General features: G+C 37.8%; 1 protein-coding gene across 2 annotated transcripts in view; it reads right to left on the bottom strand.

Annotated features, from left to right (window-relative positions):
* The window catches only part of LOC110092864 (ethanolamine-phosphate cytidylyltransferase-like), a 28,145-nt gene that overhangs the window by 3,726 nt on the left and 6,948 nt on the right, over positions 1-17,471 (bottom strand). The window contains exons 4-8 of one of the 2 annotated variants that reach the window (XM_020817561.2): positions 13,610-13,681; positions 12,379-12,446; positions 11,715-11,835; positions 1,136-1,201; positions 900-1,025 (exon numbers count right to left, since the gene is read on the bottom strand). In XM_020817561.2, coding sequence (XP_020673220.1) covers positions 900-1,025; positions 1,136-1,201; positions 11,715-11,835; positions 12,379-12,446; positions 13,610-13,681 — 453 coding nt within the window. The remainder of the gene's footprint in view (positions 1-899; positions 1,026-1,135; positions 1,202-11,714; positions 11,836-12,378; positions 12,447-13,609; positions 13,682-17,471) is intronic. The other variant, XM_020817566.2, reaches the window with a different exon arrangement.

Raw genomic sequence — 17,471 nt, 5'->3', positions numbered from 1 at the left:
TATGATCATATCTAGTCTCATTTATCTTAAAAAATTTAACTATACTTTAATTAATATGTAAATGACTGTAATAGAATACACTAGATGTATATAATTCTAAATAATGCAATTATCATAAGAGTACATGCTTTCTAATTATAATCAATTAATGTATTAGATAACTTAACTTGCTTACATTTTTTTTGCTTAGCAAGCATAGTATTTTTCTATCATAAAAAGGATTCATTAAGCAATAAAGTTACTTAAATGGTAAATATAATTTAATCATCGACTTTAATTCTGTAATAAAATAGAAAATGAAATGGGACAAAATCACACATATATTATAAATATATAAACTCTTAAATTATATACACATTACTATTTTATATTCAATTGTTTAAGTAATTTTATTCAAGTTTAATTTGTTTTATTTTAATCTTTACTTATGGATTATTTATGTTATATACTCACATTGCATTTGTATGGGAATTCGCTATAACTATTAGTAACAGTTAATAAAAGAGATTTGTGGAAACAAATTTTAATATAAATGAATAAAGATAAAAACTTTCTTATCAAAAATGTCTTCTTGAAAGTAACAAGGCTCCCAGATCATCTCTTATTATTTAAAGCAGCAAGAGTAGCCCTAGTCGCCTGATCACCGGCCTGCTAACCTGTGTGGGTTCCGTCATTTTTTTAGTGCTCCTGATCATAGGTGGTTGCAATATTTTCAACCCACACCTAAGAAACATCCTAAGGAGAATGTCCTCTGACAGGTCGACTTTATGACGCATTCCATAGAAAACAAAAGCATGGCGAAAAATAATTTAAAGCACATGTTAATATCTATAAGTTCAACAAATTATCTGAGATATGCATGATGATTATTTGAGGCAAGTTTTAGTAGCAAAAATAACCTGATAGGCTTCATGATTGGCAACAATCCTCTTAATGATTGTGCTTGTTGTGATATCCAAAGGACTTTTGATTGTTTGAAGAATGCCCATACTCAAGGGAACAGCATAAGGATTGGATTTCTCCTGCTTGAGAAAACAATAAATCAAGAGAAAATTCTGAAGTTCTTTCTCCCAAAAAAAAAATCTTAACATTCTACTATTCTAGTAATTGTAACAAACATGAAAATTAGAATTACCATAAGATAATCCATGTTTTCTGCAATTGTTCCATGAACAACCAATGAGATATTAAAGGTTGTTATCTGCAAAAAAATTGTAAATCAGGCAATATAAATTGGCAAATATAGCTACTATTAACATACTCCAAGCCAAAATATAAGAAAAAGTCTGATTAGAACAGAAAAGGTTCCAATAATATAATCAGCATTGACCCGGATGCACTAGAGATCTACGAGAGCGCCAGATATACTTACTCGACGGAGTCGAGTTTTCTCCCACCCCGGGAGAATGATGGGGACATCAGATCATGGAAGGTTTATCAGAGACGTGGCTGCCGATCTACGGCCACAATCGAGTCTTTATATTTCTGAGTCATTTATGTCATTTTATTATTCATGTATTTTCTTATTAGCTTAGATGTTATTTTGTTTTTCCCGTTGTACCCTCTTATGAAGGGATGTCGTATGTAAGCCCAAGAGGCATTTGTGTCTTTTGTTTTGAGTCCTTTGTATGAGGATTTATATAGCCCTCCTTATTTTCTTTTGAAGTTAATGAATGATTGATTAGAAATTTTCCTCTTGCATGAGTTGTGTGAGAACTTGTGAGTTCTAATGGAGAGAGATCCCAAGGAGAGGGAGATTTGTGCACTACCCACCAACCTAGGAGACGGTCGGGTTCGTGGTCTTTGTTCCCTAACCTTTCCTCTTCCTCTTCCCCATTGCCGACCATACTCCCACCTTCTCCCCCACTAACCGCCGGCTACCTTACCCGACCCCCTCCTCCTCCCTCAATCCCACGGCTAATCCCCCATACCCGAACTCATGCCACCGGTTCCACCTCCTTAGCCGCCAGCCAAACCCCTCTTCCCACCCTCTTTGTGATTTCCTATTTTGGTTGGGCTAATTTAGGGATTGATTTGAATTTGAAATTATTCAAGTTCAAATTTCAAATTCTTTCCTAAATTAGTGATTCTATTTTAGGAAAGTTTCTAATTTAAATCTATTTGAATTTCAAATTCAAATTGGATTTATTTCATTACTTTCCTAATTCCTAAAATCAAATTTAGAAGCCTTAAATCCTCTCATTAATTGCTCCCATGAACACCCATACCGCCGGCCCCCCTCTCCCTTGAATTTGGGATTGGAAATTTCTTTCCTATTTCCTAGTCCCACATTTGGAAATACTTCCAAACTCCTAACTCTCTAGCCGAATTTTCCTGAGCCTTACTTCCAATTATATTTCCCAAATCAAGTCACTGATTTGGAAAATAGAAATTCCTCAACCCACCCTATCATCCAGCCGCCCCTTCTCCCTATCTCTCCAAATCTCTCTCCCTCATAACTGCTTCAAGAGGAATTATCAACTTAGTTTCCTGCCTCCAATTCCCACCCTCCTCTTCAAGAAAAAACTGAAATTTTCTCAGATTTTGGGATCAAAATCTGAAGCTATCTTCAGACTTTGGTCAAGAGCCTTGGAGTGTATTTTCTTTTCTCCACTTGCATGAGAAATTTCTTTCTCTTGACACCATTCGCAAGGCATATCAAGGGCTAAGGAGATTCTACCTTCAAACCTCCATGAATGGTGGATCCAGAGACTGGGTATGGAATAACTTGGGACGAAGACGGCTTCACCGACATCCTACGATCCACTTTCTTCGACGTGAATCCGAGGATTGATCACACCGTGGAAGATTACTTGGAGCTGATCTTAGATACTTTGGTGGAAGCCATTGACGAACACTTCGAAAGCATTGAGTGGAGGATCTCCACTAACCTTTGATGAAGGTTCCCCTTCTCCCTAACATATTTTATCTTTTAGTCTAAATTCTCCTGACTTGATTGCAGTCACGACGGGCTCCTCCATATTGCTCTGGCTTAAGCTTAGTAAACGTAGGATTTGAGCGCACCTATATGCTATCTAACTCTCGTTATTAGACTAGGGATTATCTTGAAGTCTACTACTTTACATTGTATTGTTTTCTTATTTATCTTGAAATTTTCAAAGCTCTCACCATGTGATTTAGCCCTACTACTTGTTTTGGATTCATCGCTTTAAATTGCTAGTAATCTTGTTCTAGTATTATTCTAACCACGAGTTGTGCAATATCCAAATGAACTCATAATCATTTCATCTACGAAGTCCTGCATCAAAAAAAAGTGTAATTAATCCCCTTAATATTAATTATTTTATAGAAAATACTATCATTCCTACTTTTGGTACCAGGGTGCATCAGCATAACTGTCAGGTGGCGACAGATGAAAAGGAAATCCAAGTGAGTAGGCAACCACCATATGGACATTCCAGGGAATTGAATTCAAATTTAAATCTGAATCTACATATTAGGAAAGCAATTAAACATAACTCGGCCAAGAAAGTATCGTTGTAAATGCAGTATACATTTTCGTAAGAATAAGCTATTTTTCTTTTCTTCTTCTAGAATAGTCTATATGTATAAATTCCTGTTTTCTTTAGATCTTTTCTCAACATGTTATTAAAACCTTAAATATATTTTTCTTGGGGTTACTAACATTCATCAATGTTGTGCGTCTTTCTTGGCATGTCTTTACCATACTCTAGTTAGTACAACCTTCATTGTAACAACTTGTTATTTTATAGTTCTCTGATTATCAGAAATAATTTTTATTGTTGTAAGCTGCAATTCTTCTTATTCGTCATGCTCCAACCGCACCTCAGCCTACCTTCCGGGAGCTGAAATATTGAGGTTCACCATAAAATAAAACTCCATTGCTCCGGAAAACCATCCCTTCTATTGCAACTTAAGCCACAACCTATTGTTGATCCATTACCATGGTAACATTAGAAACCATCCAATCTGATAAAGTCAACTAACATCAATCAACTAGAGATACGCAAAATGTCATACCTATGTATCAGTTGAAGGAGAATAACTATCTCAAATGGTCACAATTTGCTAGGACATATTTAAAAGGTAATGAAAGATTGGACTATCTTCTTGGGAATTGGGATAGGACCAAAAATATGAGATTTAATGTTTCCAGTATGGGATGAAATTGACTTTTTGATCATCTCATGGCGGCTATGGGAATCAATGAACCATTGAACCCTCAATTAGTGACACTTATTTGCTCCTAACTACAGCTAAGGTGATTTGAGCCTCCCTTAGTGGTATCTATCGAAAAGCTCATGATGCAAACTATTAGACCGGTTCAGCCGGTCCTTATGGGACCGGCAATTACATCTACCGGTAGAGCGAGAGCAGCAGGACAAGGGGGCTGAATTGGGAGGAAAATAATTAAGGAAGTATGATAGATTTATGAGGGAATTGTAGGAGGGCTGTTTGGATATTTGTTGTTTATTGCTTGCTTTAAGTAGGTAATTTTCCTAGGTTAGGGTTATGTGTTGTATTTGTTTAAATTTTTCTTATGGTGTTTGGGCTCTAGCCTGCGGCAAGAGATTTAAGAGAGACGGATCATCCACTCCAACTGAAGATTCACTTGTATCTTGTCTTTCTTTCATAAAACATTCAATAAAAAAATATTCTTGTGTGTTCCATTCCTGGTTTTCTGAAATTGTTGAAATCAAATTTTGGCCAAAGCTTTTCCTAAATTTCTACAAGCACTTTCTATCAAATTGGTAACAGAGTGATTTACTGGGCTGAAATAAAAATCTTCCTCGCTAATTTTTGTTACATTTTCTCTCCGATCTTGTTGTTTTCTGCTGTTTGGAGGTCATATTCACATCAAAGTTGCTGTTTTTTTTTACAATTGGAGCCCAACTCCGGGTACCTATGGTAGGAAGAAAGATAGAAGTGCTGGAAGGGGAGATCAGACAATTAAAATATGAAATTTCAAATATCCAAACTCAATATTTAGATCTCAAAAGTCAAATTCCAGCCATTCACAAGAAGATGGATGGAAAATTTTCCATTAAGGAGGAGATATTGAAAAAGTTGCTCCAGGGCCAGCCCAAAGTGACATCGTCGAAGGTGAGGGAAGCCTCCGGCAACCAATGCAGAGGGGAAATTCTTAATCCGATAAGGCGAAGGGAAGATCATGAAGTGGAGATTCTGGAGGGAGAATAGAGAATGCCTCCCCTATAGCCTATTCATAGGGAGGAGCTGGATAGAGGGTATGGGGAGAGGCCTGAGGAGGTTGGGTATGAATCAAGGGGTGCTGAATTTGAGAGGAGAGGTATGGAATTTGAAAGGGGAAGGGCTAATTATGACCGAAGGATTGCTGAATTTGAAAGGAGGGGAGCTAATCGAAGGGGTGCTGAATTTGAAAAATGAGTGGTTGAATTTGAAAGGAGAATGACTAATTATGATCCAAAGGGTTCTAAATTTGAAAAGAGAATGTGGGAATTTGATGAAATATTTGGGTACGAGCATAGAAGGGATGATTGAGAAACTTTGATGGAACCACCCCTTGGGGAATGAGAAATTATGGAGGAAACAAGGGGAACAAAAGAGATCCGAGGGTGAGGAAACAAAAGATGTCTATTTTTTAGTGAGATGATGCCCATGGATAGATCTACAAGGTGGAAATGTACTTTACTGTCAATAGGTTGATGGAGGAGAAGAGACTGATGGCAGTCGGGATGTGCTTGGAGGGAAAATTATTGGCATGGTACCAGTGGAATGATACGAGGTGACCCATATGAACCTAGGAGTTTAAATACTGCTTGTTGGAACGTTTCTGAACTAGCAATGGAGGGGCCTTCTATGAGCAGTTATTCGCCATAACGCTGGAGGGGATAGTGGTGGAATATCATGAGCAGTTTGAGCACCTAAACAGCAGACTGGACCAACTTCCGGATACTATTCTGAAGGGGAACTTTATGTAAGGGCTCAAACCAAAAATTTGGGCAGTAGTTAAAGTGATGAGGCATCATAATTTGAGAGAGGCTATGAAGCTAGCCAAATTAATGGAAGATCAGAGGCACTTGGAGAGAGGGACTTGAGGCAACAACTTAAGATGACCACCACCTTTTTGGCATCCAAGTAGCCGACACTATATACTCTTAGGGAGACCCCGAAGGAGAAGATTGCAAGATGGAGACAAGGGAAAAACTTCAAGAAGCTCACAAAAACAGAGTTACAGAAGAAGAGTACAAAGGAGCTTTGTTTCAGATGTGAGGAGAGGTATGTACTGTGGCGGCGATGTAAGGGTCAATCTCTTTAAGTTTTCACCATTTGTAATGAAGAGAAAATTAAGGAAGTAGTCGTCCACCTTGCGGACAAGGTGGGTCGTTGGGAACGGGGTAATGTTAGACCAGTCCAGCCGATCCTTACGGGACCGGCAATTACATCCAATAGGTAGAGCGGGAGCTGCAAGAGAGGGGGGCTGATTTGGGAGGGAAATAATTAAGGAAATAGGGTAGATTTGGGAGGAAATTGGAATAGGGTTGTTTGGGTATTTGTTGTTAAGTAGGTGATTCTCCTAGGGTTAGGGTTATGTTTTGTTTGTTGAATTTAGATTATTCTTAGGGTGTTTATGCTCTAGCCGACAGCTAAAGATTTGGGAGTCTGATCTTCCTATCCAATTGAAAATCCACTTGTAAATTGTCTTTCTTTCATAAAACTTTCAATAAAAAAATGTTCTTATGTGTTATATTCCTGATTTTCTTGTCGTTGATTTTCAGAAATTGCTGAAATCAAATTTCAGCCAAGGCTTTTCTTAAATTTCTACAAGCACTTCCTATTACAAACCAAGTACATGAAATCAAGATAATGGTGAGTAAAATCAAATAAGGGGAGAAAAGAATGGCAGAATATGCCAACTTACTGAATAATTTGTAGCGCTAATAGACAGAGTATAGACTTATCTTAGAATAGTCTATACGTTGTAACGTGTATCCAATGCTTTGAATCACTATATTAATAAGAAGAGAATAAGAACTTTTGGCCTCTTTTTTACTTCAACTTTTCTCTACACTTTCTACTGGGATTATTTCATTTTTTATGAAAGGGAATTGTGGAACAGTGCAAAATCATTATTTATTTTATTTTATTGGTTTCTGATGAGGACATCTGGCCGTGGAAAGTTTATCAGAGGAAGGACCGAAGATCTACGGCTACGATCGGATTACTCTATTTTTGAACATTTATTTGAATTTGATTTATTATGTGTAATTTTTTGTTTTTAGTTTTTACCCTCACTTGAGGGAGTAGGTTTATGTGACCCTAGGGGGAACTTTTGTTGTGATATTTTATTATATTTTGTCTATTTATAGGCCTCACCTCCTTGTGAAGATGATGATTATTATGAATAAAATTTTTTGCACTTTGTGTCTAGATGTTGTTTGAGAGCCTTGAGAGTTCTTTTGAGAGCTTATGTGAAGTCCCTAGGTGCGGACAAAGCAAGACCCGTCAGCCGCAGGAAGGGTCCGGGCTTACGGATTATCTTTGCCTCCACTCCCATTGAGCTTGGCGTCATTGTCATCTCCTCCCAATGCTCCAACTGACCACCTCCTTTCTCCTCCTAGCCTTGATCGTGCACAACCTCTCCTTTTCCCGCACTTCATAGCCGCCAACCACCTCCTTGTTCCCATGGTCGAAACCATCATGACCCCCTCTTCCCTTTCCCCTCAAAATTTCAAATTGATCCTCAAACATTTTCCAAAATTAGCCTAGCATTAATTTTGGAAAAATCTAAAATTCAATTTTGAAATCTCCTAAAGTCTTGAAATCATTTTCTAAGTTGTCGGTTATATTTAAAAAGATATCTAAATCAATCAATTTGAATATTAATTGGAGATCCCAATTAATTCCCCTTTCCTAAATTAGCCTAGTGTTAATTTTGGAAAATTTGAAATCTCCTAAAGGCTTGAAATCATTTCCAAATTATTGGGTTATGTTTAGAAATAACCCAATCAATAAATCCGAATATTAATTGGAGATCCCAATTAATTCCCCTTCCTAAATTAGCCTGGTGTTAATTTAAAAAAATCTGAAATTCATATTTGAAACCTCCTAAAGGCTTGAAATCCTTTCCCAAATTGTTAGGTTATGTTTGGAAATATCTCAATCAATAAATTCGAATATTAATTGGATATCCCAATTAATTTCCCTTCCTAAATTAGCCTAGCGTTAATTTTGGAAAATATGACATTCAAATTTGAGATCTCCTAAAGGCTTGAGATCCTTTCCCAAATTGTTGGGTTATGTTTGAAAATATCCCAATCAATCAATTTGAATATTAATTAGATATCCCAATTAATTCTCCTTCCTAAATTAGCCTAGTGTTAATTTTGGAAAATCTGAAATTCAAATTCAAAATCTCCTAAAGCCTTAAAATCTTTTCCCAAATTGTTGGGGTTATGTTTGGAAAGATATCACAATCAATCAATTTGAATATTAATTAAAGATCTCAATTAATTCCCCATTTCCCCTTCCTAAATTAGCCTAGCGTTAATTTTGGGAATTTGAATTCAAATTTGAATTCTCCTATAAGCCTTGGATTCCTTTCCTAAATTGTTGGGCTATGTTTGGAAGGATATCCCCATCAGCAAATCTGAATATTGATTGGAAATCTGAATTAATTCATCTTTCCTTAATTAGTAAGCTATAGTTGGCAACTCCACTAAGGCCTCAAATCAGCCCCCTGATCATTTAGTGCTTGTCGTCGCCCCAATTTCATGCCAAGAGCTTATTGTTTCCCTCCCAAATCATCCCAAAGGCAGCCGCCTACGGCTGAAATATAGGATCAACCCGTTTTCCAGCCCCACTACCAGTTGTTCTAAGATTTGGCGCCCACATAGTTGTTGTCTAGAATTTTCGTTGATGTTTGGGCGTGCAAGAGGGTTTGTATTGCTATCCATTCCACATAGGCAGCCAAACGACTTCATTGTGGCTTAGTATCTTCTTCCATGCGGGTAAACTCCTCCCCCCTGCGTATCTTTGTTGATCCCTCCTTAATCGTGACATCGTTTTACTGTGAAAGCTTATCAGTTTAGCCCAAATCAAGAGCGTTGTGTGAGTGGACCTTTGTAGTGACTAATCTATTTGTTAACTTAGGGATTGTCTCTAAAACACCACGTGAGCATATTATTAATTAATTTGTTATTTAATGGTCCTCCCATTAGCATGTGATTGTTTTTGTAAACTTGATTGCCCCCTTGCATGCAAAAGTCATTGCTTAAGTTCATGGTGAGTTAAAAAATTGTTAAGCTCTGTTCAAGCATGCGTAATTTCCAAATCAACATCATTTGCATTTATAGTTCTACATCAATTTCATATTTAGAAGGGTTATGAAGAATCCATAAAGCAACCACTGTTTGTTTTGAGGCAAGCCTACTACTTATGGAATCTTAAGATCCAACAATATAGGCATTCCATCTTTTGGGATGGAATGATTAATTATTGTATCAAAAGAAACCTAGGTGATTTTTTTAGGAATTTTGAGGTTCTCTTAGCATTTGGATAAAAGAGAAATGTCTACCTAATAGGGTAATATAGACATGTCTAAGGGTTTGACTTAGAACATTGTTAAATTCACCTAATAGGGTAATGTAAACTTCAACAGATAAAAGCTCCTAAAGGCCATCTAAAGGTTATGTTTTAAATGTCATAAGAAGAGGAAATACTTGTTTTGTTAAGTGAAAATATTACTTAGAATTTGGGTCTAAGGTTGGAAATCTTCCTAGGACTTTTGGAGCCCATAGAGAAGAGAAATAACTTGTAACTTTAGAGCTAAAAATCATGAAGAATCAAGAAATAATTGAATTTTGTATTCAATGATGCATGATTATTTGCATAATTTGGGTTGGGCAAATATGAATGGGTTGCGTGTAGATTTGGTCTACAAGTCAGAATGAATCTCTTTAAATTTTTAGGTGTTCAAAGAGAAGAGTTCAACCATAGCTTCTAAGCCAAAACCTTCTGGTACCCTAATTATCATCAAAGCCTCCAACTCCCTCTTGCCTGATGCAAACAATTTCATTTTAGTTTTTTTATTTTTGTTGAACTATTTTGTAATTTGAATTTTATGTTTTTTTTCTACCATATGATGGAAAGCAACCGATGACCATGTGTAGGTTGTGCTCTTTGACATGTCTTACCTTTGGGGTGCTAGCTTCTTTGATGTAATGACTTGTGGGCTGATTTGGATTTTGACCCAAGCTCCTTGGGTTGGTTGTTTCGGGTTTTTGCTGCCTAGTTTGTGAGCTGTTGTGTTCTGCTACCTTTTTCAGGTCATTCTTGTGAATTGTCGTGTTTTGCTACCTTTTCAGGCTGTTGGTAGGGTTCATCCCCCTATGTTTTTCCCCTTCGATTCCTCTGCCTGCCTGGTTCCTTCCCCCTAGTGCTGGTTGTTCGTTCGTTGTGTCCTGCTAGCCTTTTGGGTGCTGCTCCATTCGGTTGTCTATTGTTCTTCTGCCTCCCCTTTGCTGATTGGATAGTATGGACGGTTGTTTGGCTCCCTCTCCTCTTCTATATATAGTAGCTGATTTATGAAATTTGGGGAGTTTTTTTGTGAGTGAAGATATCTAAAAACCTGAGGATTTCTTCTTGGAAAGCTTGCGAGCTATTTCCACTTCTCTTATCCTCTCTTTGATTTTGTCTTGGGCTTCTTACCTACTTGTTCTCTCCACAAGTTTCCACCCACTTGTATCTTTCTTCTCAAGCTTTTGAAGGTGTTGGTTGGCCGATTTGGTAGCATTTGTCGGAGAAGTTTGTGGTGGACGTTGGCCCAAGTTGCTGTGGTGGACCTCTAGTTTGCATGTCTTTGAGCACTTATCTTTTTCCTACTAATTCGATGCATGTGAGGTGACCACTTGTTGGTTGTTCTGAGGGTAGTTTTTGTTATTTTAATTTTTGTTTTTTGTCTAACTTTTGTTTGTTCTGAGATGTGATTGGTGTTGGCCTACTAAAATTTGAATTGAGAAAAGTTCTTCTTTCCTAAGTGTTCTCCTTTGGTCTTTTTTAATCTAGTCATCTACATCATTGCCGCTTCCAACACCCACACTTCCGATGATCAATGCAACCAATCCAATCATCTCTTTCACAGAAATTTACATTTTCCTACAGGAACCGAACCCTTGACCTTCATTCGCCTCTAACTCCCATCTACAAATCTCTCATATCAAAGAAATCAAGCAGATTTCGAAAAGGAAGAAAAAAAAATCTGCTACTTCACGACCTACACCAATATATCCTTGGAAAAGCATGCTATGATCCCAGATGAACATAACCATACCAAATCAATAAGTGAACCTAAAATCCTATATAAAGAGGATTTGAATCTTGCACATCATTGAATAAAAATAGCTTTTAATTCATTCCTGGAGTCCTTCTGGTAAGCAAATTAACAAAACTGCTTCAAGCAAAAGCCTAGGAGTGAAATCCTGAACCAAACCTCTCAAGACAATGAAATCAACCAAAAAGATACCTTCTGAATACAGCATTTACGACAGTAGAATCCGAAGACTTTGACAATGAAGTTACAAATTCCAGTACAAGAGAATCAATATTAGAGACATTTGAATTCCAACATTTGTTTATTGAAATAAACAAAAAATGATCCTTATCATTGTATTCAATTGAAACAGCGTAGAATGCAAAATATATGAATGAGATAAAAATCAATCAGAGGTAAGCAACTAAAATATGGAACAAACCATGTCTTTTGAGACCTCCCAAGGCGCACCAATAATCACCTCATCCACATAACGGCATGCCAAAACGCTCAAGCTTCTCTCATGAAGGTTCATGATTGGACGATGAGCTCCTCGTGTAGAGCTGCAAATGTCATATTCTTGAATAGAGATACCACTCTAGGAAAGGGAAAACATATCTTCAAAACGAGAAAAGTAAAGAATTCTGGTCATGGACAAAAATATCACATGCAAAAGCATTTAATGTACAACTAAAGCCTACAAAAGGAATGTTTTCACTAACTAGAAGCACCCTCAGGGCTGCCATGTCGCACTTTCCTTCAATATTCAGTAACCAGAAACTCTTTCATGGCTAGTATTTATTGCAGTCTTTCTTACAAATGTATTCGTGTATGCAGTCAAGCTCACAAACTAATTCATGTGCGCACACATACACACAAACATATACATAACAATGTTTGAGGTAGAAAAAAGAATAAGAAAACCACCCTCCCATTCACAAAAGTAACGAGAAAAGAGTAAACAACATACAAGAAAGAGGTATGGCCTAACTTTTTTAACACCAATAAATACCAAACATGTAAACAGATTGATAAAAGGATAGGTAAGTCATCCAAAGGAAAGTAGATAATAGATTCAGTTACAACAGCCAGAAGACCCTAATTACCTGACAGTTTGATCAGTATGAATTCCAACCAATAAAAAGTCTCCAAGTGCTCTAGCATGCCTCAGTATCTATACAAAATGATGTTCGGTCAGTCAAAAAGTTAAATTAAACATAAAAGAAAAGTGTAAACACAAATAAAAGGAAACACTTTCAAGAGTAAAAATAGGTAGCTTGAATTAATCTGGCGTAATTCTTTAGTATTTGCACGCCAAACTCAATCAACTTTCAGAATTGCATGCCCCCACCCATCGAAAAAAAAAAAAATCATCAGATGGATTACAAAAGCAACAAGTATAATAAAGATACAAAATGAGTAATTTACCACTAAAGAAAAGTGGAAAACAATGCTGTTAGTTGGCAAACTCAAGAAGGAAAGCCTGTAAAAAGAGATCGATTGCACTTTACAACCTTTTTTTTTCTGGTGATTACCACAAATAATAGTCATTTAGCATAAACAAAAAGGAGTACGCCTTAAGAGGAGCTTTGCCCAAAATCATAAGAATTGGAACTGATGCAGCCTTTGGTGATGGCAATTGGCTTTTTCATATTGGTTTTCAGCGGAGTATGAATTGTTGTTGGCTTTATCCTTTTCCTTTTTGGAAATTATGTGTTTCAGACACTAGATATTTGACATTATATGTAGAAACTACTGGCTGTTAATTAAGAGCTGGAGTTTGGAAATTATGCACTTGAAATTGTTGCTATTTGCAGCGTTTCCTGATTCCAATGGGCTGCGAGTAACCCTTGTTTTCAAATTTGGAAATGGAGGCAATGTAATTGATAGTTCAAAAAAGAAAATAAATAAATGGAATGGGACAAATCCCATGCTACTAACTCGGCTGATTCAGGAGCTTATGTGGTGCAGCCGACCAGCCACATTAGGTAAGATGTGTCCGTATGAAATGCTAATCGAACATTGAAATGCCAGATCAAGAGAAGTATCATACTACCTAGGCTCTAGTGATCAGCCAATACAAGGACATGCAAAGCAAAAAATCAGTATAGTTATCAGTAGCAAACTAATAATGTTAGCAGATGTGAGATAAATGCTAAAATATGCCAGTTATCAAATACAGAAGTGAATTAGGGCTGCCAAGATGAGAAAGGAATAGCAATTGTAAGATAGATACGGTATCAAAAGCTATGATATCATTTGGAGTACAGCTATAGCAGCTAAAGCTATACATGCAAGATTTCACTACTATAATAAATTAGAATAAATAAACCATACCTCCACGTGCCCTGCATGGAATAGATCAAAAGCTCCATCTATGTAAATTATCCGAGCATCAGGACCCGGACCCTACAGGAACAATAAGAAAAAAACATGATGTGAGTTGGAGACTTCGCAGTTAATACTGAATATTTTAGCCACTGATCTGGATAATCATGAATACGAAAAAAGTCGCAAAATAAAGATGTTATCCATAAACAACAACCAAAAGCTATCAGGCCAACACTCAAGGAATCAATTCACCTTCCACTCACAAACTGTTGAAAGTTCCGCACACAAGCAACCTGAAGTTACAACTATTGGACATAACTGAAATTCCATATCAATGCATTCTTCTTACCACTTGCAATTGTTCATAATCAAATCCTTATGAACAAACTAAAAAATCTATCCCTACAGAGCTTCTCAAACCTCTCAGAAACAATGGCCTCATGGAGGCACATTAGAAAAGATGACTGATGAATATTGAATTTTGTTTTAGGTGCCGATAACAGGTAATAAATAGCTGTGAAGTAACTGGAATTTCAAACACAAGTAAGTTAAAACAATAAAAGGGACCTCAATGCACAACGCTTCCATTGGCAGCTTGAGAAAGAGTTGATGATATATGCATTCTTATCCCTGTATTATAGATAAGTTTTCCTTTATTTATAAATCTTTGACCTCTAGTTAAGTTATTCAATAACTAACATTAATTCAAATCCATTGGCATTACTTGTATATGTGCAAAGAATAGATATTTGAAATGAGATTCATTAAGATACCATAATAACGTTATTTGCTGATGACATGTCCTCGCAAGTGAGTTGAAAGATTAAACTAATAGGAAAAAATTCAAAAGTAAAGGGCATAGAATTTGTTATAAAAAAGGCCAACCACATAAAATATAGTTTTAGCATATATTAAATTAAAAAATTTGGAGAAGTAAGACTTTAGTGTGATAATGATATGCCTTAAGGTGGAAACCAAGAGAGCATATAGCAAGAACAGCAATAAGATGAGAAAATAAAGGATGATTTTTATATTAATGCTCAAATATGAAAGTAAGATACAATGATCTACACATAAGAGAGGTAGATTGTCTCTCCCGCTAAACCTAGACGCCGCTAGGAAGCCCTCACAAAAGAAAACTACAGCAAACACAACTCAAATTCTGCATAAAACAAAATAACTCTAAACTTCCCCTTAAATAAGCTCCCCCGCCTCCTTAGCCCCATTTCCTAATATGTATCCCTCCTAATTAATTCTCTCTCTTATTTGAATTTAAATTAGGAAATTCCTTTCCTAATTAATCCCTTCCTAACATAAATGATTACATCCTTGTTGGACCCCACCAAATCAGTTGCTGGGGTTGCTGCCTCTGCCTCTGCCTCCATATTAACAACTCTTGTGCCTTTGCCCCTCCACCACGCACACACGCTACCTCTAGGGGTTCCAATATGACCTCCATAATATCCATATCTTCCGTCAATGTCGAGGGTAGCGTTGATGGTGTGTGTTCTCCGATTGTCTTACTCAGTTGGGAGACATTAAAGACTGGGTGCAATACTGATGTGGGTGATAACCCCAATCGATAAGCTACTGCTCCAATGTACTCTGAGACCTTATAAGGCCGAAACTACCATGGGGATAATTTTTCATTGTTTCTCATTGCTAGTGTTTTCTATATGTAGGGCCTCAATTTTAAGTAAATCATCTCTCCTGGCTCGAAGTTTACTTCTCTACTGTGCTCATAAGCCTTCATTTTCATGCTCTATTGGGCTCTGAACAAATATCTCTTGGGCTCAGATAATATCTTGTCCATCTATTCTAAGTACTGCTCTACATCGGATACTAGTGTAGTGTTCTGCCCATAATGAATCAAGTGAGGTGGATCTCTCCCATAGAGAATCCTAAAGGGAGTGGCCTTTGTTGATGAAAGGTATGAGGTGTTATACCAATACTCGGCCCACACAATCCACCTTGCCCACTTCTTCGGGGTGTCTCATGAGAAGCATCTCAAATAGGTTTCTATGCTTCTATTGACCACCTCTATCTGGCCATCTATCTGGGGTGGAAGGCTGTGTTTTTCTTTAGGACTATCCACTGTAAACAAAATAACTCTTTCTAAAAGTGGCTAAGGAACACCTTGTCCCTGTCTGAAATAATAGCTTCAAGGAATCCATGCAAGCGCACCACTTTATGTATGAAAACAGTAACCACAATAATCGTAGTATAAGGGTGCTTCAGAGGGATGAAATGGGCATATTTGCCCAGGCAATCCACTACTACTAGGATCATTGAGAACCCCTCTGATCATGGCAATCCCTCGATGAAATCTAGGGGTGTCAATTTCGGGTCACGGGTCGGGTTCGGGTCGAACCCGATACTGACCCGGCGCTATTCGGGTCAACCCGAACCCGATCTGTTTTTATAAACAGGTCAAAACATTCAACCCGACCCATCGGGTTTCCGGGTTGACTCGACCTGACACGAAACGAGAGGAACTCCGTCGAAGCTGCAAGAGTTCGGGTTAACCAGCAACCAATGCGTAAATGGGAGCCTCCGTCCAACGGAGAGAGAGGCAGACAGCGTCGAACTCTTCTCGTCGACTGGACTGGAACGTCTTCGACGCCTCGATGGCGGGAGAGCGGGGTCGCGGGACGGCTGAGCGGTGAGTCACGGGGTCAACGAGTCGTGCAAATTGGCCAACCGACGTGACGTCCGACTGCAGGATGACGCGACGCAGACACCTGACTGCCTGAGCTGACGCGATTTGACGATACAAGGCGCGGTCCACGCGGAGGCTGAGCTGAGAGACGCGGGATAATGATTGACATGGACGACTGAGCTGACTCGGACGTGGTTTCTGGGTCAGTCCGGGTCAATGTTGGGTTTCCGGGTCAACCCGGACCCAACCCATTTTTTCAAACGGGTCAAAACCTTAAACCGAACCCGACCCGTTTCGGGATCGGGTTGACCCGAACCCGAAATTTTCGTATCGGGTTCGAGTCGGGTTTTCAGGTCGTGTCAAATATTGACACCCCTAATGAAATCCATTGTCACCTCCTCCCATACCCTCTCTGCTAGAGCTAGGGGCTATAATAATCTTGCACTAACATGAATAAGTACTTGTGCCTTTGGCATATATCACATCGAGTGACCCAGTCCTCTACATGGAGTCTGCTAAAGCTAGATTTAAAATCACCAATAGATTGAGCTACCAAAAAATACTTCGCATAAGTTGAAGTATAAAAACTTCAGCATGGAATGGCCCCAACTTAGAATGAACAAGTTCTTGTGTATAGAGCCTGGGAGGTTACCATCCATCAACGAATACGTTTATAGTGAGAAATCAAAATATTAAAGCCGCAAATGGTTTCTCAGACTCTCTAAAAGGGGTAAAATATAGGCTATAAAAATTATATCAAGAAAACATCACTGCCACTAATTCAGATGTAAATGCAATGAAATTATAGATTCCTGTCATAGTCAACAAAGAAGGTTGGTATGTGTCAAATTCTTACATTGAATCATACTGGAAGTACCACTAGGAAGTAACTTTGCTTGCTCCTACTCATCTATAGTACATGTCAAAGTCAACAAAGAAGTTTGTTTGGAATGTATCAAGTCTTTACATTGAATCACACTGGACGTATCCCTAGGAAATAATTTTGCTTACTCCTCATCTATAGTACATGTCACATACATTACATGGATCTTCTCAAAAGATTGACCTATGACAATTGCCTAAAGCCACTTGCTCCTTTGCATTATGAATAGCCACGAAAGTTTTAAAATACGAGCAAATAACTCATAGATAGATGAATCTTTTTATGAGAAATTAATTCCAAAATCATCCTGTTCAATTCCATGAATT

The sequence above is a fragment of the Dendrobium catenatum genome, unplaced genomic scaffold, assembly GCF_001605985.2.
Source record: "Dendrobium catenatum unplaced genomic scaffold, ASM160598v2 fragScaff_scaffold_1220, whole genome shotgun sequence".
In the NCBI taxonomy this organism is placed as follows: Eukaryota; Viridiplantae; Streptophyta; class Magnoliopsida; order Asparagales; family Orchidaceae; genus Dendrobium; species Dendrobium catenatum.
Note: the sequence above shows the minus strand (reverse complement) of the source record. Positions and strands in the feature narration are given on the sequence as shown.